General features: G+C 45.2%; 2 protein-coding genes across 4 annotated transcripts in view; both read left to right on the top strand.

Annotated features, from left to right (window-relative positions):
- LOC147356886 (mitochondrial amidoxime reducing component 2) overlaps positions 1-1,785 on the top strand; it is a 42,407-nt gene extending 40,622 nt beyond the window's left edge. The window contains exon 8 of the mRNA XM_086342716.1: positions 917-1,785. The gene's annotated coding sequence lies outside the window, so the exon portion shown is untranslated. The remainder of the gene's footprint in view (positions 1-916) is intronic.
- A 1,360-nt stretch (positions 1,786-3,145) lies between these two features.
- LOC147356885 (mitochondrial amidoxime-reducing component 1) lies at positions 3,146-26,467 on the top strand. 3 transcript variants are annotated; one of them, XM_086342715.1, is made up of 8 exons: positions 3,146-3,440; positions 3,710-3,863; positions 7,117-7,290; positions 12,602-12,764; positions 13,628-13,768; positions 16,012-16,073; positions 16,166-16,237; positions 24,896-26,467. In XM_086342715.1, the coding sequence occupies exons 3-8, from the start codon at positions 7,148-7,150 to the stop codon at positions 25,023-25,025; spliced, it is 711 nt and encodes a 236-aa protein (XP_086198841.1). In that variant the 5' UTR covers positions 3,146-3,440; positions 3,710-3,863; positions 7,117-7,147; the 3' UTR covers positions 25,026-26,467. The 3 variants fall into 3 exon arrangements, with proteins under 3 accessions (XP_086198841.1, XP_086198838.1, XP_086198839.1); XM_086342712.1 differs by lacking the exon at positions 3,710-3,863; XM_086342713.1 differs by lacking the exons at positions 3,710-3,863; positions 7,117-7,290.
- Positions 26,468-26,690: the final 223 nt, after the last annotated feature.

Raw genomic sequence — 26,690 nt, 5'->3', positions numbered from 1 at the left:
TAAAGCACAGAATGCTCTTTTTCGCCATCCTGAATTGCCCTCAGGGCACACCTTCCTTGGGCAGCTGCAAGGACTGATGGCATGATTCTTGTAAAACTGGGTTGGTGGGCAACATTTTTTGTTTACTGAAAGGGCAGGCAGCATTTCCTGTCCACATACCACATGTCACACATATACATGTATATCTATGAATTATGAGCTTATAAATATGTATCTAGGAATTGTAAACTATGTATCATATTTATAGTCCTCCAACCTGTTCAAAGGTCATTTTTGATGGCTTCCTAATGTTACATGACACTTTGTAAAGACCACTTTATATTATTTGACACTCAGGCTATAATCCAACTTTGTTACCAGTGAAAGTCTAGTAGACACAATTGTGGCTTCCCAGGTAGCTCAGTGGTAAAGAATCCACCTGCCAATGCAGAAGACACAGAGATGCGGGTTCAATCCCTGGGTCGGGAAGATCCCCTGGAGAAGGGAATGGCAGCCCACTCCCGTATTCTTGTCTGGAGAATCACATGGACCGAGGAGCCTGGTGGGCTACAGTCCCTGGGGTAGCAAAGACTTGGATAGGACTGAGTGACTGAGTACATACACACTGTTGTATGCAGAGCATTGTAAGATTATTTTTCTATAAGTTAGATTTCTAAAGTGGAATTATTGACTTGTGGGGTATAGGCATTTTTTCAGCATTTTGACCAATTGCTATCAAAACAATTCTTCCCACCCGCCTCCAACTTGTTATGTGAGAAAGATCCTTGGCTCTGGCCTTTGCCAGGGTCATTTGGTGCAGGACATACTTTATATTTCCTGCATTTTAACCTTAATAAGTCACTGGTTTGTACATGTTTGAATTATTTATGACTGGTAAGAGAAAAAAAATAATCAGAGATTCTTACAATTTATTCAGATTTCAGCATCTGAGAGGGATTGATCAGCACTTTTATGACCGCAGCAGCACCACTATCTGGGCAAATCCTTATTACCCAGCCGGTAATTTCATCCTGGAAATGAACCTCTTTTTGGAGTTACAAATGTTCTGAGTTAATACAAGGAAAGTATTAAAGGTGATTTGGGAATAAGAACGCATATAGATTTTAGGTAATGAAGACTTTTAAAATAAATACAATTGTCCATAAAATTATTTGGAATGTGATGGTAGCTATTACACTTCTTCAGTCTCTGATGTTAATACTGATGAATAAAGAAAGTTGAAAGAATCAACTGAAAAGCTACAGTTTTCTTCTGAATGTTTATATTTTATTATGTATTGTTGTGTATTTTAGGAAAAATGGGAAACAAAAGATTTCCAGAGTGCCTTAACACGTTAACACACAAATCCATCTTATTGGGTTTTACAATGCCATTGAGTCCTGTTGAGTTTTGCTCATGTGGTTTTGTCCCCACCATTATGGAACTGCGTTGTATTTGAAATGGAAATTATTCTGCAGACTTTGTTTCTTTTTTGATTATGCCTCTTTTAAGCCATGTAAAAGTAATTGTAACTGACAGGGACAAACAGTACAAATTCCAAGTATGATAAAGAAGAGAATGGGATTTGAAAACAAAAGGAATTTTGAGAATAACAATAGGAGGAAGGAATCATGAACCTGTTTTGTTGTTTTGTTTTTTTTTAGATGCAAGTAATTTTTGAACTATTCTGGTAAAACTGAACAAGAATTCTCACTGATGTAACATGTGAATGAATGAACTCACCTATAATTTTGTGGTTTCTTGAATATCATTGAATATATTGAATAAATGTGATTCTCAATTGTACTTTTTCTTTGGTATTTCTTTTAAAAATTACTTATCTATTTATTTATTTTTGGCTGCGTTTGGTCTTAGTTTCAGCATACAGGCTCTTTACTGCAGCGTGTGGACTTCTCTCTAGCTGCAGCGCCCCGGTTTAGTTGCCCCTGCTGCATGTGGGATCTTAGTTCCCCTACCAGGGATGGAACCCATGTCCCCTGCACTAGCACTGAGCCACCAGGAAAATCCCAAACATGGCCTGATTTTGTGACAAGAGCCTGACGTCAGTGCCTTACAAGGATTTGTTGTTATTGTTCAGTTGCTAAGTCGTGTCCCACTCTTTGTGACCCCATGGACTGCAGCACGCCAGGCTTCCCCATCCTTCACCATCTCCCTGAGTTTGCTCAAATTCATGTCCATTGAGTGAGTGATGCCATCCAACCATCTCATCCTCTGCTGCCCCTTCTCCTGCCTTAAATCTTTCCCAGCATCAGGGTCTCTTCCAGTGAGTCAGCTCTTCCGCATCAGGTGGCCAAAGTATTGGAGCTGCAGCTTCAGCATCAGTCCTTCCAATGAATATTCACCCGTGATTTCCTTTGGGATTGACTGGTTTGTTCTTGTTGTCCAAGGGACTCTCAAGAGTCTTCCGCACCACAATTCGAAAGGATTATCGAGGACATCCCCTGCTGCCTTGAAGAAGCCTCGGGACCTTGTGCCAGTATCCTCTGTCGTAGCCGGGGTTCCTGGCAAATGCAGCTGCATCTCTGAGGCTTTGTGCCTGGAGGAGCCAACCAAGTGTGCAGTCCTATAGAGGGCAGTCTCCGCTCGGCTTTGCTGTTCGGAGCTGCGGGCTGCGGCCCTGAATACCTGGGCTTTCAGGTCCCGAGACCCTGGTCGCGTGTCTCGCCCTCAGATTCCCACCCGCCCAAAGCTCCCCGGCCCCAGCAGCCGTAGATGAGGAGAGTGGCTGAAGGCAGCCGGGCACCCTGCGAAGGCCACCGGGTGCCAGTTGCTCCCTATTACCAAGAAAGGGATCTGCCGGCTGCCTGATGAGTACTGCGAACTTTAAAAAAAAATTTAGGTTAAATAAACAACCCACAAATACGTAAATAAAATGGTCCCTTGTAGCGATCATGCGGGAGGGTACCTCGCTTTGCAGCCGTAGGCGGCGGAAGTGGAGGAGGCGGTGGGAGGTGCTCCCACCTCCCACCCTCAGATCCCCCGGGCCACCCCTCGGGAGAAGGACGCGACATTCCGATCGGCCGGAAAGGGGTTCAGAAGTCGTCCTTCCTTTGGACTCTCGGCCAAGGACCGCACCTCCCCCAGCAGCCCCGGGCGGCGGGCGCGCTCCCGCCGGGCTCAAGTTGGCACGTCCCTGGTGGGCCCCGCCGCGCCAGCGATCGCTGGGTCATGGGCGCCGCCGGCTCCTCGGCTCTGGCCCGCCCGGGCCTCCCCGCGCCGCCCGGGCCCCGCTGGCTGGGGGTGGCCGCCCTGGGACTGGCCGCTGTGGCGCTGGGGGCCGTCGCCTGGCGCCGCGCGCGGTCCCGGCGGCGCGGGCGGCTGCAGCAGGTGGGCACGGTGAGCGAGCTGTGGATCTACCCGATCAAGTCCTGCAAGGGGGTGTCGGTGGACGCAGCCGAGTGCACGGCCCTGGGGCTGCGCAGCGGCCACCTGCGGGACAGGTAGGGCTGGGCGCGGGAACAGCGCGGGATGGGCTCGGAACGCCAGCGGGAGCGGAGGAGGCCTGCAGGATCCTTCCCTTACAAAATGGGATATGGCGAGGTGGGTGACGGAGGCAGGCAAGGAAATAGAGAAAAGGCGGCCATCACCTCCCAACGGCAGACCCAGGGTCCCGACCCGCCTTCGGGATATAGCTGTATTTCCACCTCCCACCGGCTCTCTCAGGGCTTGCGCTCCAGAGTAAGTGCGGCATCTTCTCATCTGTCCCCAGGTGTTTGCCGGTGCGCGAGCAAACTTCAACGTAGTCTAGCGGGAAACGCGAGCTTCACAGGCTTAGTCCTGGCCACTCTATTTTTAGCAATTATCTCTTGAGAACTTGGGGACACAAGGAGCCATGGAGCCCAGCCTTCAAGGAGCACACCAAGGTGGAGCACATAATCGTAATAACAGCAGTTAAAGCTTGAGCTTCTTGCAGCTTAAAAAGTGCTATTGCTTATGTTATTTTCTCTAATTCTCTCATGCACTCTTTTATGAGTCAACAACAACAACAACAACAACAACAAAACCCCTGAGATTCAGAGCCACACCACCCTGAGTGGAATCATGGTTCCTGTTTCCTTTAGCATGCTGGTGCTTTGTAAACAGTGGTTTTATTCTACCTGGGTGGTCATGACCTGTGTGAATTCCTGGGGTTCAGCGAAGATGGCCAGGGCCCCAAGCAAGCAGCTTTGTCCTCCTCTGGGTCTGGCTTCAGCCCCACTGTAAGGCTGCACTTCAGACTCCCTCCCAGACCAGCCCTTCAGACTCCCTCCCAGACCAGCCCTCAGTTTCTGCAGGGAACAGGCAGGACAGATGCAGGCTGTACATTTCCCTCTTCTGGCTGCCCAGAGGGTAATTCATGAGGTAGTGGAAAGGTGAGCTGTTTTTGTTACCATCGCATCAGAAAATGTGATAAAGAAAAGCAAACACAGGCTTGCAGTCCTAGATGATAATTGACTCAATATGACAAGTGCCAGGGAAGCCAGAGGAAGGAACGGGTGGAAGGACTTCCTAGCTGGAACTGAAAATGTGGTCTATACACACTCTATTATTTACCCAGGAATGATGTTCTGATCCATGCTACAGCATAGATCTTGAAAACATCATGTTAAGTGAAATAAGCCAGATACAAAAAGACAAACACTATATCGTTCCAGTTATATGAAATATCTAGAATAGGCAAATTCACAGAGAGGGAAAGTGAACTAGAGATAGCCAGGGGCAGGGGCCAGATGGGAATGAAATAGGTAATTATTGCTTCATGGATACAGAGTATCTGTTTGGGATGATGAAAAGGTTCTGGAAATAGATAGTGGTGATGGTTGCACGACATTGTGAAATTATTTAATGCCACTGAATTCTGTGCTTAAATATGGTTGCTGCTGTTGCTGCTGCTAAGTCGCTTCAGTCATATCCGACTCTGTGCGACCCCATAGACGGCAGCCCACCAGGCTCCCCCATCCCTGGGATTCTCCAGGCAAGAACACTGGAGTGGGTTGCCATTTCCTTCTCCAATGCATGAAAGTGAAAAGTGAAAGTGAAGTCGCTCAGTCGTGTCTAAGACCCTATTTTTTTCATGTCCATTCTCTGTTGTTGGAGATTTACACTGTGTTTACTTTTGGCATCGTGAATAATGCTGCAGTGAACATTGGTGCGCAAGTACCTATTTGAGTCCTTGCTTTTAGTTCTTCTGGGTATATACCTAAGAATATGCTGGATATTTTATGCTGTGTGTATTTTACCACAGTGAAAAAATTGAAAAGGAAAAGAAAGGCTGGCATATGTGAGATCACAGACGGTGAGAATGACTGGAAGGGCAGCTGGATTGTAAAAGGTCTTGCAGAAGAGTGAGATTTATTCTAAAAACTGGAACTATGGGGAACTTTGTATGAGGGTGACATGATTAGATTTGTATTTTAGAAATACAAGACTATCACTGTTACAAGGAAGGATTAGCAGAAAGAATATTCAAATGCTGGTACTAGGGATCTGGGACAGGATAGAACTATCTGTGTCCAGGATGAAGAACTGCTAAGAGGAAGTTCCTTTAGGACAGGACTTACACGAAGTTTATTTTTTAGCAGGGCTGAGCAACTCAGCCACCTGCTGGAGGTGGTGATCTTGAGTATCTGCCATATTTTTTACTTCTGTCTGTGGATCTCAGGGGAGGGAGAGAGTGGGACAAATGGAGAAGTAGCATCAGTGTATATATACTATCAGGTGTAAGATGGATAGCTGGTGAGAAGTCGCTGTGTGGCATGGGGAACCCAGTCAGGCACTCTGTGATAAACTGGAGGGATGGGATGGCAGGAAGGGAGTGAGGCTCTGGAGGGACGGGATGTGTGTATAATTACAGCTGATTTGCACTGTTGTATGGCAGAAACCCCTGGTGGCTCAGAAGTTAAAGAGTCTTCCTGCAATGCGAGAGACCTGGGTTCGATCCTTGGGTCAGGAAGATCCCCTGGAGAAGGAAATGGCAACCCACTCCAGTATTCCTGCCTGGAGAATCCCATGGACGGAGGAGCCTGGTGGGCTACAGTCCACGGGGTCGCAAAGAGTTGGGCACGACTGAGCGCCTTCACTCACTCACTCACTCACATGGCAGAAACCAGCACAACATTATAAAAATTAAGAAAATGAAAAATAAAAAAATATGAATGGCCAAAAAAAAGATACATGAAAAAGAAAAAAAGAAACACAAGCTGACTCCAGTCATAATCATTCCACTCAGTGTGAATCTTCAGTTCAGTTCAGTCACTCAGTCATGTCTAACTCTTTGTGACCCCATGGACTGCAGCACGCCAGGCCTCCCTGTCCATTACCAACTCCCGGAGTTGACTCAAACTCATGTCCATTAAGTCGGTGATGCCATCCAACTATCTCATCCTCTGTTGTCCCCTTCTCCTCCGGCCTTCTGTCTTTCCCAGCATCAGGGTCTTTCCGTTCAGTATGAATAGAAATGACCAAAATGTTAGTGTGTCTAGCTTCCTGGATAGCTGAAGCGCCCTCTATGCAAATGCATCATTTTTTTTTTTCCTGGAAACAGTTCTTCTTTTGCTCTTCTTTCTCTATTTCAGTTTGTTCTGGGAAGTACCTCTAGACCCTGAGTACTGAGCCAGAAAAGAATATTGTCCACATTAACAATAGCCCTTTTGATAAATTGCAGAAGTCACAGCTAACTTTTTTGAAAGGTGGGAGTGGATTTGGCGAAGTGTAAGTGGCATTGATTGCTGTTCAGCTCGACTCCACAGTCTGTGGACAATACTGCAGTGTCTTGTTTCCATCAGCAGGAATGCCTCCTGGTGCCAGGCACCATGCTTCCTCGTCTTTTTCTGAGATATCATCTACTTAAGGCAATTGAGAGGAAGATATAACTTCTTTGATTTTTGTGCCATCAAGGAGCTCAGAATGTTCTGCAGATATTTTGTTCGATGCATGAGTGATTATTAAACACTATGAAATGAACTGACAGATTCGGTCTTGCTGGACTGATGAACTGATGTTTAGGACAGACAGATGCACAGACACACGAGGCTTACAGTGAGGAAATCAAAGATGATGGTGCACCCCTGAAGCCCCCCCAGAGATGGGCTGTCTGTCATGGTGGTCCGTGAATATCTTGTGTTTTGAAAATGGCAGGTTTTGGCTTGTGATCAACAAGGAGGGGAATATGGTTACAGCTCGACAGGAACCCCGCCTGGTCCTGATTTCCCTGACCTGTGAGGGTGACACGCTGACCCTCAGTGCAGCCTACACCAAAGACCTGCAGCTGCCCGTCAAGACACCCACCACAAATGTGGTGCACAGGTGCAGGTAAGGAAAGGATAGATCTTAATCTTGGAGTGAATATTTCTTCGTACAGTTTTGGCAAATTGTGGGCTGTGGAGGGAATTCAGAGAAATGTTATCAGTAATTGACTATTGATTGCAAATGTACCATATGTAGGGTCAAGTTCTCAACATGCTGATGATCTAAAAGAAGGTGGGAAAGGGGGCAACTTCAGAAAAATATGCGTCAATGTGGGACAGAGAAAAAAATGTCTTTAGCAGTAAACTATGGGAACAAAGGCATATTGACATAACATCACCAGAGGATAAAGGATGCAAATCGGGGCAGAAGGAGTGGAGAGAGGATCCTAGAAGAGGTGAGGTTAGATCCATGTATTACCTTAGGATCATCTCTGTGTTGCTTGGAAAGACTGGGAACTTTCCAAATTTGAGTTATGGAAGGAGTCACAAATGGCTATATGACCCATGATATTTAGTCCTAATGAAAGGAACTTCCAGAATAGAAAAGAATGTCTGTGATCAGAAGAGTGATCTGACCTGCAGATGCGTAGGGGTCCCTGTAATAGTGAGAGTAGATATTCAGCCAGGAGGCTGCTCTATACAGAGGCTCTTTCCTTAACATCAGAAGGACAAGGGGGCAATTATTCCAGGAAAAGTGGCTCTGTCTTAAGAAATCATGTCTAGAGTTGGGTTTTTTTAAATCTTATTATGGGAAAGCCAAAATGTGATCTGATTATACTGTTGTAATAATGTCTGCATTTTGAATTAAAATGCAACATGAATGCTAAATTAGTCCACAGCTTATTATAGAGAATAATAAACATCAAAAAAATGTAGTTACTTGACTGGAAAGAAAATGAGGTTACCTAAAAAATTCTAAAAACCCCCAAAACTCATAAAATGCAAAATTAGTATAATTTCCATAATATCAGAATTGTAAATATAATGTTTAATTTTAATTTGGGGCTTCCCCTGTGGCTCAGCAGTGAAGAATCTGCCTGCTAATACGGGAGACTCGAGTTCAATCCCTGGGTCAGGAAGATCCCCTGGAGTAGGAAATGCAACCCACTCCCGTATTCTTGCCTGGAAAATCCCATGGATAGAATGAGGCTGGCGGCTACAATTCATGGGTTTGCAAACAATCAGACATGACTTAGTGACTCAACAACATTTTGGTGGTTTTTCTGATTATAAAAGTTATACATATTCATTGTTTAAAATTGGAAAATACCAAAAAAAAGAAAACCCTTCTGAGACAACCATAATTCGTATTTTGATGTATCTTCTTTCTGTCTTTAATCGCTAATACTTTAAAAACCATTGAAATAGTACAGAAGACTGTCTTGAATATGATTCACATACTTAAGTGGACATGTTGAGTATTTTTCAGATTGTTAAAAAAAGTCTTCAAACATACCATTTTCATGTTGGTGTGATATTTCATCCCATGAATGTCTTTGAATGCCTTTTGACAAGTCCCCAAGATTAAACATTTGGATTGTTTTCAGTTTTTTTCTAGGTATGAAGAAGAATGTGATGAATAACTTGGCATAAATGTCTGTTCATATCTTTTATTATGTCCTTAGGGGAAAATTTTTAGCAGTGGTTTCACCAACAACAAGAGTATGACTCCTGTAGACTTTGATTTATTTATTTGGCTGTGCTAGGTCTTCGTTGCGTGGACTTTATCTAGTTGTGGTGAGCAGGGACTACTCTAGTTGTGGTGCGCGGGCTTTTCATTGCGGTGGCTTCTGTTGCAGAGCATGGGCTCAAGGGCATGCGGGCTACGGTAGTTGCAGCTCCCAAGCTCTAGAGGGCTGGCTCAGTCGCTGTGGTGCATGGACTTAGCTGCTCTGCAGCATATAAGATCTTCCCAGATCTGTGTCTTCTGCATTGTCAGGTGGACTCTTTACCGTTGGGTCACCAGAGAAGCCCTCCTGTAGACATAGAGAGTATATACATGCATTTGTATGTATATACATACATATATATGTATATACTGCTAAATCATTTTGCAGAGTGGTTATACCAGGTATATATTTACCAGCAGTTTATAAGTATATGTGTCTCATTTCTTTTTGACCATTATGTTAAGAAATCTTTTGCCATTTTTGTGAGAAAAAACGGTAATTTCTTATGATTTAATTTGTATTTTTGATTGTCTGAGGTAGATTTTTTAATATGCCTATTGCACTGTGTATTTCATGTTTCTCCATCATCTGGTTCCTGCTTGCCTGCTAGGGTGAGATATTTACCCATAATTTCTTGTGGTTAACCATTTTTCATTTAACTATTGGTTCACTTGGAATCACATGGAAGCTTTTCCTGGTCCCATACAGGCTTTTGGTCCATTCCCCCAAAGACTACACAAGGGCATGTTGGGAAATTGCAAAATAAGGAGGCTTAGACATGCTATAGATGAAAGATGCCAAAAATGCTTTGAACTTAGATTTCCTTTAGCAACCCAGGCTATTCTCTTGTGAAGGAGCTGTAACTTCAGCTCACTTTCCTAAAGATTTGTGATGCGTTTGGAGGGCCAAAACTTTCCAAAGTTCATGATCATAGTCACTACACTTGTTTTCACAGCTTCAGATAGATGTTTTCAGAAGTTTTATGAGCCCAAATTCTCGTATCTTCTCATACCTAAAAAAGGCAATAAACTCTGCCCCTTGTGACTTGCAGCAACCTTCTACTAAGATGTGTGCTTGATCGTGCAAATGCTCTGTCACCAAAATCACAAAGGAGCAGACCTCCTCCCACCTCTATGGAACATTTCCTCAGAGCTATCTGGGAGGCTGTCTCCTGGGCCATAGTCCTCAGTAAGTCCCCAAATTAAACTGAACTCGCAGCCCTCATGTTGTGCATTTTTTCAATTGGCACCCCCAATTGGCCCCCTAGGTACCCCCAGCTCTTAGTATACCTCACCCACATCACCCCCAACTCTGGCTGGCTCCCGGTATGCACTTCCAGCACACTTTGGCAGACAGTACATACAGTGAGCAGGTACAGGTAGGTAGCTTAAATCTGCAGGCCCAGGAAAGCCCACAAACATAAGCGTTAGTGCCACTTTTGAAGGGAGAAAGGGAATCTGACAGCATTTGGTCTCATGGGTTTCAGGACTGAGAGAAAGCATACAAGCTTAAGAATCCTGCCATATAAGAGAGCAAGAAGCATGGAGTAGGTGTATCCGGAGAAGGCCTGAGAAAGTCTCAGAATACCCACCAGGACTGAGGCAAGGTGTTTCTCTCTGGAAAACAGTTGGTAAAGACTGGAGGAGGTGACTGCTACTTCAGATGCAAAGCCAGCAACACAAAACTCTAAGGAATGCAAAAAAATCATTAAAACATTATATCGCCAAAGAATCGTAATAATTTTTCACTAATCTATTTCAAAGACATGGATATCTGTGATGTGCCCAATTAACTGAAAATATCTGTTTTAAAGACTCTCAATGATATATAGGAAAACATAGAAAGACAATTTGATTAAATCATGGAAACGATAAGTGGACAAAATGAGAAGTTAAAGAGGTAGAAATCATAAACAAAAAAAAGAACCAAACAAATTCTGGAGGGGAAGAATAAAATGAATGAAATTAAAAATGCAGTGGAGTGCATCAACAGTTGAATGGATCAAGCGAAGGAAAGAATCTGTGAGAATAAACACAGGATCTTTGAAATTATCTGGTCAGAAGAGAACAACAAAAAGAGTGAATAAAACCTACGCGGTCTATGGGGATATCATTAAAAGAAACAATTTGTGAATTATTGGAGTTCCCATAGGAGAAGAGAGGAGGAGGCAATGGCACCCCACTCCAGTACTCTTGCCTGGAAAATCCCATGGATGGAGGAGCCTGGTGGGCTGCAGTCCATGGGGTCCCTAAGAGTTGGACACGACTGAGCGACTTCACTTTCACTTTTCACTTTCATGCATTGGAGAAGGAAATGGCAACCCACTCCAGTGTTCTTGCCTGGAGAATCCCAGGGACGGGGGAGCCTGGTGGGCTTCCGTCTATGGGGTCGCACAGAGTCGGACACGACTGAAGTGACTTAGTAGCAGCAGCAGCAGCAGGAGAGGAGAAATAGAAGGTGGGAGAAAGATTATTTAAAGCTAAGAAATTTCCAAATCTGGGAGAGATTTTCTATCAATCAATGTGATGAAAGGGCTTCTCTGGTTGGCAGAGATTTTTTAGATATGACATGAGAAGCACAAACAAGAAAAGCAAAAATAAATAAATGGGACTCCATCAAACTAAAAAACTTCTGCACAACAAAAGAAAACTCTCAGCAAAATGAGAAGAAATATTTGCAAAACATGTATCTGGTAAGGGGTTAATAACTCAACAGGATAAAAACGCAAACAGTCCAATTAAAAAATGGGCAGAGGAACTAAGTAGACATTTCATATAGAAGACATAGGTCCCTTGACTCTGTCCTCTTTCCCAAACTTCAGCATTTTCGAAACATGATCATGATTTACGTTAAATTATAAACCACTTACTTACTTACTTGATGTTTTTCTTTAAATTTATTCAACTTTTAAAAAACCTGAAATATGGAAGGAAGGGTTAGTTGCTCAGTTGTGTCTGATTCTGCGATCCCGTGGTCTGTACGTCGCCGGGCTCCTCTGTCCATGGGATTCTCCAGGCAAGAATACTGGAATGGGTTGTCATTCTTTTCTCCAGGGGATCTTCCCAACCCAGGGATCCAACCCAGGTCTTCTGCATCTCCTGCATTGGCAGGTGGATTCTTTACCACTGAGCCACCTAGGAAGCCCCTATTATCATTATACCAGCCTTTTAATAAAGATTTCTGTCCAACTGAGTGAACCATATTTTTGCAGCAATTTTATTTTATACTAATACATTAGATTTCTTCTGGAGAACTCCTTCTCTTTTCAAACACATGATCTCATTTTATTCTGCCTGCATTCCTTCCAGGCAAGGAATCATAAGACTGCATCTGCATCTCAGGTTTATAAAATAGATAAGCAATGAGGATTTACTCTATAGCACAGGGAATTACATCCAACATCTTACCATAACCTATAATGGAGTATAATCTGAAAAAAAGCTGAGCCAATATATTGTGCACCTGAAATTAACCCAATATTGTAAATCAACTATAAAAAAAAATGCAGAAAAGAGGGATTGAACTTCTGTCTTTATTTGGGTTTCCATGTGGCTCAGAGTAAGGGCCAGGCTAAAATGATGTCTTCTGGTAATGAAGGAATTACAGCGACGTCACAGCGAGGTGCAACCTTTTGGATCTGTGCAGCATTGGCAGGGTATCCAGGTTGTCAAAGTCATGCCTGTTCTTTGTCCCTGTCCCTTGCAGAGTGCACGGCTTGGAGATCGAGGGCAGAGACTGTGGTGAGGCTGCGGCCCAGTGGATAACTAACTTCCTGAAGACACAGCCCTACAGGCTGGTGCACTTTGAACCCCACATGCAACCGAGAAATTCTCACCAAGTAGAAGACGCATTCTCACCCACGGACCAGGTCAGGAAGGCAGGCTTCCTTGGAAGTGGAGAGCATGGCACATATCTGCTGAGCTCAGTTCTCATCTTTTATCTTTTGTGATCTCTCATGACAAAAGCTGTTACTTTTGCCATAAGCTATTGGTAAAAAATAAAGCCCTTCCCTTGGGAGCATCATCTGTGTTTCTTGATTTGGAGGACTCTTGCATTTTTGCCTGAGAGCAAAAATTCCTATTTACAGAAGCTTCTGGTGCCAACATGGCTTCAAAACTCTTCTAGGTCAGCATCTTTCCCAATCCCTCTGTAATTTCATGAGGAATCCAGCCTTTTTACACTGGGATTGCCATGTTGTGTCAGATCTCAGTTGGGCAAATGAGTGTGGCTATGGAGATCCACAGATTTTAAATGACCAGACTGGCCCTTAAAGGAATAAGGCTTTAAGAATTCATCCTAAGAGTGAAACATACAAGGCTTCGTGGCACCGTTGCCACAGCCATGTTGAATGCTGATTTGCAGGTTGCATGAAAAATACATATCCATAGAACCAGTGAATATTTTTTTTATCATACCTAATGAGGTCATCAAACCCAACCACCTTATTAAAATCAACATATGAGAGTTCAGAGGATGAGAAAAGGGGAAGCTCTAAGATTCTGAGACCCCGTTTTCTTCACTCCATCATGCAGTTCCTGTTATCTGCAAGGCTATTTAAAGCTTCTGAATTGCTGTGACTTTGCTATAAAAAGGAATAGAGAAATACTTAGAAAGATTGCGTGGGGAGGTAGGGTGAGGGAGGGGTGGAAGGTTCCAGGAACCAGACCCCTGTGACCTCTGAGAAATGCCTTTGTGTGTGTCATGCTCTAACAATTCTTCTTTCCTCCTCAGATCCCATACTCAGATGCCAGCCCTTTCTTGATCCTTTCTGAGGCGTCATTGGCAGATCTCAACTCCAGGCTAGAGAAGAAAGTTAAAATAGCCAACTTCAGGCCCAATATCGTAATTTCAGGCTGTGGTGTCTATGCAGAGGTAACACTATGCCTTCCTTGCTCCTTTCCTTGGACTTAACTTTTTTTTTTTTTAAGGTGTGAGTCTTTGATGCTTGATTAGATTATTCTGAAGGATGCATATTTTGGGGGAAGACTACAGTGCCTCCTGGTGGAGAAATGTACACAGAACAGGCTGGGGCACTCTAAGCTGAGGTGCCCAGCATTTTGGACTGTTGTGAAACATACAAGCGGTTTAGTTGCTAAGTCCTGCTAAGTCTTGCAACCCCATGGACTGTAGCCTGCAGGCTCCTCTGCCCATGGTATTCTCCAGGCAAGAATACTGGAATGGGTATACAAGAGACTCATTTTATGATTAAAAAAGCAAAAACGAAACTCCGCAGTTTACATGTGAAGAATAATGCACACTATCAGAGTCAAAATTCTGGGTCTGGAACTTTCTGGCTTGTGATCAACAAAGGACTGGGCGGGTTTGTTTTAACTCTGGATTCTTGTCTTCAGCCCCTTCCCTGTGAGGGTAAGATGGTCAGGACCACAATCAGATGTCCTTCTTATTATTGCCTCGAGTCCCTCACCCTTTTTTTTTGTATCTCTCAAAGTTTCCACCCTGGAAGACTCAATTCAGATTCCACCTTTTCCTTAAAACCTCCCCTGACCAGAGCAGGGCAGCCTGAAAATCTCTTCTCTAAACCACCAGCACCAGGCTTTCCTGCACAGATCAACCAGCACAAGGGTGCGGTCTTGTAATGCTTTCTCTCCGGTTTTCTGGACCTTTTAAAAGGAATACTGACCATTCACTTTTCTTATGTGTATGTGCTGTCTCCCCTGCTGGATTTGAGGGGCACAGTCCATCTATCTGATTTGTCCTTAAAGTGGGCACCAGTGACCCAGGCCGTAGACAAATGCCCGAGGAACTTCCTGGGCCTGAGAGCTTTGTATTAATAAATGCTCCTCTGGAGATGCAGAGGGAAGTAAGGTTACTGGCCTCCTCTAGATTTGTTCCTGTCTAGCCAGGGGAGATGTCTTAATCCATTTTAGGCGAGCAGGAAAAGCTCTCCTACAACCTAGAGTAATCCCCCCTCTCCATAATCCCTCCTCTATTTCACCTGCTGCCTGCCTCAGCCCCCACCCTTGCCTTCCCTATAGCCTCCAGTCAGGCAGGGTTAGTCAAGGAGGCTTCCTGAAAGAGACGAATTTCATTTTTATTTTTAAATTTTTATTGGAGTATAGTTGCTTTACAATGTTGTGTAAATTTCTTCCGTATACCAAATTGAATCAGCTATCAGTTGAGTTCAGTTGCTCAGTTGTGTCCGACTCTTTGCGATCCCATGGACTGCAGCACACCAGGCCTCCCTGTCTATCATCAACTCCTGGAGTTTACCTAAACTCATGTTCATTGAGTCGGTGATGCCATCCAACCATCTCATCCTCAGTCATCCCCTTCTCCTCTCGCCTTCAATCTTTTCCATCATCAGAGTCTTTTCAAATGAGTCAGCTCTTCACATCAGGTGGCCAGAGCATTGGAGTTTCAGCTTTATCATCAGTCCTTTCAATGAACACTCAGAACTGAGCTCCTTTAGGATGGACTGGTTGGATCTCCTTGCAGCCCAAGAGACTCTCAAGAGTCTTCTCCAACACCACAGTTCAAAAGCATCAATTCTTCATCACTCAGCTTTCTTCAAAGTCCAACTCTCACATCCATACATGACCACTGGAAAAACCATAGCCTTGACTAGATGGACCTTTGTTGGCAAAGTAATATTTGTACCTATATCCCCTCTGTTTTTGGATTTCCTTCCAGTGTAGGAGCATTGAGTAGAGTTCCCTGTGCGGGTTCTCATTAGCTATCTACCTTATACATAGTATCAATAGTGTATATGTGTCCATCTCCATTTCCCAATTCCTTTCACCCTCTCGTCCCCCTTGGTATCCATATGTGTTCTCTACATCAGCATCTCTCTGCAAATAAATTTGTCTGTCCCATTTTTCTAGATTCCACATATGAGTGATACCATACAGTATTTATTCTTCAGAGATGAGTTTCAATTCCGGTTTTACAAGTGAGAGGAAGGGGAGGGTTTCATTTCAGGGGAAAGAATTGACAGATCAAAGGCAGAGGGCGGAAACAGGAAGGCATGATGTAAAGCCAGCCGTCACTGATGGAAATGGCTGCTTAGCTGTCGAATCCCGTGATGTCCCCCCTACAGGGGTGAGTCAGGGCTGGGGCTCCAAAGTGCTCACCTGATTTATATGCTTTGGCCCCAGGACTCATGGAATGAGCTTCTTATTGGTGATGTGGAACTGAAAAGGGTGATGGCTTGCTCCAGGTGAGACAAACGCGCTGCTGCTCGAGAAGCGGGGAGAAGGGGGGGAGTGTCTGCTTTTTCCAGTGTATGATGCCCTGTGTGTGTGTGTGCAGGTGCATTTTAACCACAGTGGACCCGGACACCGGCGTCATGAGCAGGAAGGAGCCACTGGAGACCCTGAAGAGGTAAGACTATGCAATTTAATATCTCTTCGAAGAAGCAGGGAGAACACCACGCGGGAGTATTCTTGAAGCAGAAGAGGGTACTAGTGACTGGGTAATTTAGGAAATATTCCGGGTGCTTTGGTCTCAGAATGCCTACTTGCACAACTAATTTTACTTTTCATTTAGAATTTGTGATCCGAGCACACCAGTTAAAAAGCAACAATATATGGTTTAGGTATTTTGACCAACTTTACGATGGACTTCCCATTAGGTGACCTCACAAATTCATTAGGTGTGATAAGGGCTTTCCGGTGCTTTAAGAAAGGCCCGACTGTTTTGGAGGAGCATGTTGAAGCATGCAGGAGTAAAGTGAAGTGATACCTGGGGTGTGCTGTTATTTTAGCAAAAGCACACATGGAAAAATATGTCAAATCTTGATAAATAGAATCTGGGTGATAATTAGGTGGGGATTCATTGCATTATTTTTTTTCTACTTTTTTCTTTATCTTAAAAGTTTCACAGTAAAATTCTTTTAATGAAAGACAGTGACAGATAAGTTTAAATTGCATAGACCAATATTTACGATAATGTTCATTTTAAAAAGCTGATTATAAAACTGCATATATAGCATTGACTTTTTAATTTGATTTTCCTTTTTAAAATATATAAATGAATCTGAGTAGCTAAAAGGCTGGAAGTCTGTAAAATGAAACATTAATGGAGGTGCTCTTTTGGTAATGGAATTATGGGGAAATATATATTCTGATATGTAGGCTCTAAACTTTCTATAAGCAAGCTGCAGTACTTTAGCTAAAACAACAATTCATGATCCATGCCCTTCTGTGCTGTTTTCTGCCAAATCTGGAGCCAGGACATGGTGGAAACCCTCAAAGTGATGCTCATCTTCCTTGGTCTTCCATTTTGAATGCAGGATCACAGGTCAGGTGTCAGGTCTCATTTCTTCAGCCTCCGAGGCCCTCAGCTTGGACCCTGACATGAATCCTTGGGTATTACTTGCAGAAGAGGAGAGGGAAGAAGTGGGGGGGGGGTGGTTGGTAACTTCTGCTTTAGTCAAAGCCCCAGAAGACTTGAGGAAGGAATGAAGTGAACTTTGGCCATCTGACATAAAAGGCATCATGAAGAGCACATTAAGAGGAGGTTATACTGGGACTTGTGTGACCAAATTTGTTCCCCTGGAATGGGAGTCTGTTTCGTTCCATCTTTCACCGAGCTCATTGGTCTAAGCTCTCTGGACCACCAGTCTCCTTTAATCAGCACTCATCCCTCTCCTGGGTTTCCCTAGTGGCTCAGATGGTAAAGAATCTGCCTGCAATGCAGGAGACCTGGGTTCAACCCCTGAGTCAGGAAGATCGCCTGGAGAAGGGAATGGCTACCCACTCCAGTATTCTTGCCGGGAGAATCCTATGGTCAGAGGAGCCTGGTTGGCTTCAGTCCATGGGGTTGCAAAGAGTCAGACACGGCTGACTGTGTACACATACATCCCTCTCTGCTGATTCTGCTGACCCAGAAACTACTATCGGCCCCTCCCTGGCAGGCTGAAGCCTGGGGGTGGGGACTCTGTCCCAGACAGCATGTTGCCCCCAGGCATGAAGCCAGCACCTGCGGTTCATGGAGACCAGCGTCCTGCATCAAGACCAGGCTACAGCGAGGTGGACAGTCATTCCAGGGCCAGGCCACATGGCAGAGAGGGAGGTCAGGAGCAGAGTCAAACGAGGTGGGTTGGAGGGAGGTTGGGAGGGGAGATTCCAGATTACTGAGGTGAAGGGCAAATGGCTGCTTTTTCTTGGATCCCCACCATTGAGTGCAAATTTGCAGAAACATTCAAAGAGGAGGCTACACCTGGATGGGAGGGGAGTTTGGGGGAGAAATCATACATGTATATGTATGGCTGAGTCGCTCTGCTGTACACCTGAAACTATCACAACATTGTTAATCGACTGTGTGTGTGTGTGTGTGTGTGTGTGTGTCTGTGTGGCTTACTCACTCAGTCATGTCTGACTCTTTGCAACCCTATAGACTGTAGCCTGCCAGGCTCCTCTGTCCATGGAGCTCTTTAGTCAAGAATACTGGAGTGTATTGCCTTCCCTTCTCCAGGGGATCTTCCCAACCCAGGGATCGAACCTGAATCTCCTGTGTTTCCTGCTTAGCAAGCAGATTCTTTACCATCTGAGCCACCAGAGAAGTCCCATTAATTGGCTATATTTCAATACAAAATAAAAAGTTAAAAAAATAAGCTACAAGGATATATTGTACAACACAGGGAGCATAGCCAATATTTTATAATAACTATAAATGGAGTATTATCTTTAAAAATCATAAATCACTACACCTGGAACATATAATATTGTACATCAACTATGCTTCAATAAAAAAAAAGAAAAAAGAAGGAAAAAAAAAGAGTTGGACACGACTTAGCAACTGAATAACAACAAAATGTTAATAGAACACCTAAGATTTATACATTTCACTCCATGTAAATTTTATCATCCCTCAAAAATAGTTAAGAAATTTTAACCCTAGGAAATGATATTCCAGCTGAACTGTTTCAAGGTGAAATTTGCTGACATCTGTGACTTACTTGGAACTGGAAAAAAAATGACGATGGATTGATGGATGGATAAATACATATGATAAAGGAAATACAGTAAAATGTTATGTTTTGGGTCAAATGACTGACAATTGGATGTTCTCTGTAAAATTCTTTGAACTCATCTGCCTGTTTGATGATCAAAGTGTAGTTGCTTAGTCGTGTCTGACTCTTTGTGTCTCCATGGACTGTAGCTCACCAGGCTCCTCTGTCCATGGAATTCTCCAGGCCAGAATACTAGAGTGGGTGGCCATTCCCTCCTCCAGGGGATCTTCCTGACTCAGGAGTCGAACCCAGGTCCCTTGCAATGCAGGCTGATTCTTTACCATCTGAGTCACCAGGGAAGCCCAAGAGAGGGATGGGTGCTGATCAAAGGAGGCTGGTGGTCCAAAGAGCTTGGACTAACAAGCTTGGTGAAAGATGGAATGAAACAGACTCCCTTTCCTGCATTGCAGACAGATTCTTTCCGTCCAAGACACCAGGGAAGCCCATCTGTTTGAGGATGATAGTAATGAAATGTTAGAGGAGACTTTATTAGACATGACCGGACACTCCGGAGGGGAGCGAGTCAGAGAAGCTGCAGCGAAGGACTAGTGATTCCTCCAAATGTGCTGGTTCACTCACTATTAGCACAAACTGGAAAATCTTCCATCTTCCCACTTTTCTGTGATCACTGAGCAGCTCTGTGGAGGAGGAGGGCAGGGCAGGTGGGGAAAGCCCCCCATCATGGGGTTAGAGTCCTGGTTCTGCCAGCTGATCAGCAGGCTCTTCTCTAGCTCAGGCCCTGGCTGTTCCTCCCTATGAAGTCAGTGGAGCAGGACAGACCTCCATGGGTTCTGTGTGCAAGCCAGCCAAATGATTTGGAAAATTGGCTGTTATCCATTTGTATACATCATCTTGTTCTCTCCTCCCAACAGTGCTTGGTGCCTGGTACCTTTCCTTCTGGATTCAGAAAGTGTCTTTGGGGCCAGTCCTCTGAATCTTTGGTGCCCCTCCTTCCACTGGGATCTTGTGTTTATAGAAGGAGGAAAATTGACCCCTGGGAGTAGCCCAGCCTTCTGGATCTCCTGCAGCCCCTCAGCAGCCCAACCAGTCCACCCTAATTGCTCTTAATACCCCAGGAGACGGGACAGCCAGCCTAGGTGTCTTCTCCTGTATCTTACTGAGATTTAAATTGCCATAGATGCCGTAATTTATGTCCCTCCCAGGACAGATGGCCATAAATTGGGAAGAGAAAGGCCTGGGCCGCCTGACATAAATCAAAGAAGTGAAGCAAAGTGGTTTCGGGGGCCTCCTCTCTGCTCCCTGGCTTTCCTCCTGGGCAGGATACCTGGGAGCTCTGCTTTCCCTCTTCCCGGGTCCCCTGTGTCCCAGGGCAGTGCTCCAGGAAGGCAGGTTCTCAGCTGGGAGACCAGTGTTGAATGGCTGCTGATCGCAGGCCCAGAGGAACTTTTGTCTGTGAAATACGCACAGCGGAGGCTGGTCTGCTGGCAGGAAAATTTGAAGAAGGAATTATTATTTTCTTGCTGGAGGGAGAGTGACTCCCATGCTGATCCCACAGGAGCAGTGTGGGTCTGTCATTGTTCCTTTCAATACGAAGAATCACCTCGTTCGTTCTGTCGAAACATATGTTTTGTTAGATGCAGGAGGACTTGGACAATGACATTTGCTGCTCTCTGCCTGTGTCAGGCTGTGCTGTGCTGAAGTAAAGACAGAAGGATTTGGTGCGAGTGATACTATGGAAGGAGACAGCTCCCCCCACCCACCAGGCTCTGTCCTCCCCTGCCCCCGTAATTGTGTGACTTTGGCAAGTCAGTTATGTGCTTGATGTTTCAGTTTATTTGTAAAAACGGACCTAATAAGAGTAAGTGGCTTGGTGGTAAAGAATCCACCTGCCAGTGCAGGACACACAGGAGACCAGGGTTCAATCCCTGGGTCAGGAAGATCCCCTGGAGAAGGGAATAGCTACCCACTCCAGTATTCTTGCCTGGAGAATCCCATGGACAGAGGAGCCTGGAGGGTTACAGTCCACGGGGTGGCAAAGAGTTGGACATAACTGAGAGTGAGCACACATGCATGGACTGTATATCTCTCCTGGTTTATGCTCCCCCTTGGTTAGAATAAAGCAATAAACACTACTTTTTAAAATAGATGATAAAATACATAATGACCATGTAGACTGTGGTTATTGATAGTTTCCGCTTATGAGCTTGGCACATTCTGAGAGAAGGAAAATCCTGGAGACACTTCTTTCCGTTTTCTGAGGCTGCATTAAATGCAAGGTAGCCCAACCTGCTTGGCCTTCAGTCCCTCCTGTCTGTGGTGTCTTCACAGTGCTGTTTTATTCCTGACCTGCTCATACACATAGCAAGTTGGGTGTCCCCAGAAGTATCCTGTGCCCTCGGTGGGGACCCAGTGGTGATCAGAGACCCTGCTTGCAAACCTTGGTCTGGGCATTGACCAATAAGTGAGTAAAGCAAGCAGCTCTCACCAGTCCGCAGCACTTTACAGGTAACAGTTTCCACTCACACCACACCCTTAAGGATGGAGACCTTTGTTTTAAGTGAAACAAAATGTGTGTCTCCCATTAATGTGGTAGTGTGTTTCATATTCACTGGAAGAGAAAATTCACTAAGAAAGGCGATTTTATTTATTTTTTGGCTGTGCTGGGTCTTCATTGCTATGAGGGCTTTTCTCTACTTATGGTGAGTGGGGGCTACTCTTTAGCTGCCGTGCTTGGGCTTGTCACTGTGGTGGCTACTCTTGTTGCAGAGCACAGGCTCTAGGGCACCGGGCTTCAGTAGTTGCAGCTCCTGGGCTCTAGAGCACAGGCTCAGTAGTTGTGGTGCATGGGCTTAATTGCTCTGTGGCATGTGGAATCTTCACAGACCAGGGATCCAACCCGTGTCTCCTGCATTGGCAGGTGGATTCTTAACCACTGAGCCACCAGGGAAGCCCAAGAAAGGTGATTTTACATGGATTTGCAATTTATTAATCCCATCATCAGGGCTTCCCTGGTGGCTCAGATGGTAAAGAATCTGCCTGCAAAATAGGAGACCTGGGTTTCATCCCTGGGTTGGGAAGATCCCCTGGAGAAGGAAATGGCAACCCACTCGCATATTCTTGCCTGTAGAATCCCATGGATAGAGGAGCTTGGTGGGCTACAGTCCATGGGGTTACCAGCACCACAATCCTATCATCAGCCGCAAAAGCAAAATTTGTATATTTGGAAGAAAAAAATCAAGGAAGATCCATGTATGAGATCATGCCTTGTTTTCAGTCTCTTGAACAAAAAGCTTGGTGTGGATGTGAATTCACAGACAGTGGACAATATCGCCTCAGTCCCACAAGGGGTCGCTGTTGATCTCGTTTGTCGAGTCTCCCCACAGATCAATGGCGACAATGTCAGCAGGAGCGTCAGTGGGACAGAGCTGGGGGCTTTTGGTGGTGCCGTGCCTACAAACCAACTCCTTGGCCCAACCCTGAGCAGGTTAAGGGGCTGGGCTGGGAGGGGTGGCAACCCCTGTGGGTCCTCCCTTCCTAAATTACCTGGAGGGGGAGTACCTGTGTGTGTGGGTGGTGATGTCAAGGGGCAAGGAAACCCATGCATGGCTGAAGGTTTGTGCAGAATAAATATTAACCCCCTCACCTCTTCTCATGTGTGTGTGTGTAGTACCCAGGAGGTACAAAGATGACCAGGGGTCACATCCCTGGTGGGAAAAGTCCTGACTCTGAAGTGAGCCAGACCTCAGTTCTGGCCTGAGCCTGACCACTTAGATCCTGGGCAAGTCTGTTACTCCTCTGAGACCTCCCTGTGAAGTGGGGGCGATACATATTCCCACATAGGCACATTGTAGGGATTAACAGATAATCTGTGTGATGTTCTTTGTAAACTGTCAGTGTTTGCACAGAACTGACTCTCAATCCCCTCTCTGAGATAATCAGAGCTTCAGGCTACCCAGCTTGCAAGAAGCAGAAATCCCGAGTCATAAAGTGCCCGATCTGCCTCCATCCTGAAGAAGTCACCCTCCGACAGACACATCTCCAAATGTCCCTGGTATTGCAGGCTGAGACTGGAGAGGCAGGCTAGGAGACGTGCCTGGTCCCCAGGGTCCAGCATCAGTGCAGACCTGACTGCAGAGCAGGGGAATGTTGTTGGCCAGGCAGGACCGGCTGGATCAGCGGCTCATGGTTCCCATCCACCTGTTGATTTATTTGTTGGCTCAACCAACCTCATTTCGAGTGGCTTCAATGTACCAGGTGCCAGGCTGCTGGCATACAACAATGACCAGAACAGACATAGCGCCTGCAGCTAGGGGCAGAGGCTAGAGGTTTCACCCTCCCCATTTTCTCATTAGCCACCTCTGGTATGCAGAACAAAATTAGACCTGAGTTGTTGCAATGGTTGTTTTTCTCAGAAAACAGTAGAATGAAAAAGTGCTTTCCATCAAAATGCTATAAAAATGATTAAAGTTGGAGTTAGATTAAATGAGAGACAGAAGGAAACCTTTCTCCTGGTGGAGGTGGGGGAGGGGAGAATCTTGCCATGTTATTCACGCACATCCCATGTACACTTTTCCTGGTGATTCTTGCATTTTTTGCCAGAAAAAGATGTGAATTTGTTGTTTCCATTTAGTTGTTCATTCGTGTTCGACTCTTTTGTGATCCCATGGGCTGTAGCCTGCCAGGCTCCTCTGGCCATGGAATTTCCCAGGCAAGAATACTGGAGTGGGTTGCCGTTTCCTCCTCCAGGGGATCTTTCCAACCCAGGGATCCAACCTGATTCTCCTGCCTTGCAGGCAAATTCTTTGCCGTTGAGCCACTGGGGAAGCTCCAAAGATAGGAATATTGCTCCTAACAGAGGGTTTTATACCAACACGTTTAATTTGTTCAACAGATGATTGTGGGTCACCGGTGACATACAGGGCCCAGCCTTGGGTGTGAGTGATACAAGGGAGTTAGTCACATTTCCTGCTCTCCACAGACTCTCTGTCTTGTAGAACAGGCAGACATGCTCTAACAGTGCAGGACACAGCACATGTGTGTTCAAGGGGCAGCAGAGGAAATCCAGGATGGGGAGACCGCTCCTAGCCCGGGGATCCTGAGTTTCTTTCCTAGGACATGTGGCTTTGGAGTTGGGCCTTGAAGAAAAGGTAGAATTCTAGTGCTTGGGGAACTGGGGGAGGGGAGCCCAGAGAGGAGCCACCAAGCCAGGGGGGTAGAAAAGAGTTATTAGAGTTATCTGAGGATGCATAAAGTGAGATTATTGACAGTGGAAGAAAAAAGTGAGAAAATTCAAAAGACTTGGTACAGGAAAAACCTCAGGACCTGGCAGCTATGAACACACTGGAAAGGGAGGGAACCAGTGCAAAGGATGACTCCAGGCCTCTCACCCTGACGGACTGCTCAGGCTGTGGTTTTGATCACAGATGTGGAGTCAGGAGGAGAGATGCCGAGGGAAGTGATAAAGTAATGTCTATCCAACCAGTCCATTCTGAAGGAGATCAGCCCTGGGATTTCTTTGGAAGGAATGATGCTAAAGCTGAAACTCCAGTACTTTGGCCACCTCCAATGAGTCAACAGTTGACTCATTGGAAAAGACTCTGATGCTGGGAGGGATTGGGGGCAGGAGGAGAAGGGAAGACAGAGGATGAGATGGCTGGATGGCATCACTGACTCGATGGACGTGAGTCTGAGTGAACTCCGGGAGTTGGTGATGGACAGGGAGGCCTGGCCCGTGCTGCGATTCATGGGGTCGCAAAGAGTCGGACACGACTGAGCGACTGAACTGAACTGAAGCATACTGAGTCCCTAATTCCTTAATGCCGAAAAAGGGGACATTCCAAAGAGAAAAGAGGTGGGAATGTGGCCATTGGTAACACTTTGGTAGTCTGTGCACTGGGCACAACCCCAGGAGGCGCTGTTCTGACTTCTTGAAGGGAACGCGCTTGCTGGAGCGGGGCAACATGGCGGCCCTGTGTGTGGATCCGTCCGCTGAGAACAGATCACGTACCGTTTGAGCTCTTCCTTCTGATTGGCTGTGACTCATTATGGTCTTTTTCCTGTTGCAGTTACCGCCTGTGTGACCCTTCTGAACGAAAGTTATACGGAAAATCACCCCTCTTTGGACAATATTTTGTCCTGGAAAACCCAGGGACCATCCACGTGGGAGACCCTGTGTACCTGCTCGGCCAGGAATAGGAATCATATGTCCTGGAATAGCAGATGCGTTTAAAAAAATGTCCTCAAAACTGACAACACTTGAAACACAGTATTTTGAAATGGGGCATTTGACTCTTCGGCATTTTCTTTAGAACTGTGATCTCCAAGTTTTTCATCTTTCTCTGGACTTCTTCCTTGTGTCCCAGTGCTTCCAGCGTCCCAGCCTACAAAGCAAAGAAAGGTTTGATAACTTAATAGGACTTCAGTAAGTCATCTAAATGATAAGGCAGGATTCTAAAAATCACTTGTTTAACTATGATTGTGGAATAATGTTTTCTCCTTCTTCTCCATTCACCTACTCATAACCTCCATCATCTTACTGCTATGCCTTAGGGAAAAGGAGAGAAGAGAAAGGGTGGGGGATCGAGAGAAATGTTCTGGAATATTTTCTTACCCCATTCCTCAGCATGCAATGGAAATTAAATAGCACTCCAAATAAGGCTGGACTGTCACTTCACTTTTCCCCCTCAAGTCCTAGACAGGCTTTTAAAAGGGTATAAAGAGCCTGGCCTTCAGTAAACACTCAGACGTTGGTTTCCCCTAGATCGTTTTGGATCTGGCGCTATTACCTTAGTGTCCATGGCATTTGATGGATCCTTCAGGGCACACTGTGCCTCTGGGTGGCAAGACAGCAGAGATGTCAGGGAAGAAAATCAACTCAAGAGAGCAGCATTGCTGTCAGACTCTGATATGGAGTAGGAGGAATGGAAGACAAAATCTTCCTTGCCATGGAACAGAATATCAACTATATCCCATTGGTGAGACCAAACTTTTCCCAGTATACAAGAGGGAACAGTCACACTAAGTAGGCGAGGCACCCTTGCCTCCTCTTGTCTGAGATGCTGTTGATGTCACCCTGGGAAACGATGCCCAAAGAAATGGACAGGAGGGGACATGATGCCACCTAGTGGCATTGTCACAGCTCAGCCATGCTGTTGAAAAGAGGGAAACGGACCGATAGGTTTTAGTCTTCTAGCCTAGAAAATTTTTTTTGAAAGAAACTGAGATAACCTCTAGGTATTCTCTGCTTCTCTGCTGTGGGAACTTGGCCCTAAAAGCGTGGCTGTGCTGTCACGGGGTCCTTCTGGATCTTGCTGGTCCCATCAACTCAAGACTGGTTGCTCCTCCTCAAAACCAGGATGAAAAAGCCCTGAGACCCATGGATGAGAAGAAATGTGATTGTGTGATTTGAAATAAACCACTTTATTTCAGGTTTTGAATAAAATCTTTCAAAGGAGAAAAGCAAAACATATGTCAATTCACTTAACAACCAGTATCTAATTTTTCTCCTCATCAAATTATATAACTCTAGTATCTGATGATGTTTATCTTTCATTGCCATTTTGCTCTTTGTATTAGGAAGCTAAGTCATGAAAAATGTGTTTCTAAACTGTAAATAAATGGAAGCTGCTTTGACTAGTTTCAGGTTGTACTCACTTCTTGGCAAGAAGTCAGACTTTGAAGCTGACAGATGTGAATGGGCAAAACCAATCATTCTGTCACCTCACACACGTACACACACACACAACATCTTCAGGCATACTCTCGTCTTTGAAGGGATGTCATGTAAACATACTTTTTAACCTAAAGCCGTGTATGTTTCACTTTGGTTTTATACAAGTGGTTAGTAATGGTTGGAACCTA

Source organism: Bos grunniens, chromosome 16 (assembly GCF_055505025.1).
Source record: "Bos grunniens cultivar Pamir isolate PY7600 chromosome 16, Bosgru_T2T1.0, whole genome shotgun sequence".
Classification (NCBI taxonomy): domain Eukaryota; kingdom Metazoa; phylum Chordata; class Mammalia; order Artiodactyla; family Bovidae; genus Bos; species Bos grunniens.
This window is presented reverse-complemented; position numbering and strand designations above follow the sequence as displayed.

Coding starts and splice junctions, on each gene's coding strand:
- LOC147356885 (XM_086342712.1), top strand. CDS start 3,169: ATGGGCGCCGCCGGCTCCTCGGCTCTGGCCCGCCCGGGCCTCCCCGCG. Junction 3,441..7,116: donor AGCGGCCACCTGCGGGACAG/GTAGGGCTGGGC, acceptor TGAAAATGGCAG/GTTTTGGCTTGTGATCAACA. Junction 16,238..24,895: donor CCACTGGAGACCCTGAAGAG/GTAAGACTATGC, acceptor TTCCTGTTGCAG/TTACCGCCTGTGTGACCCTT.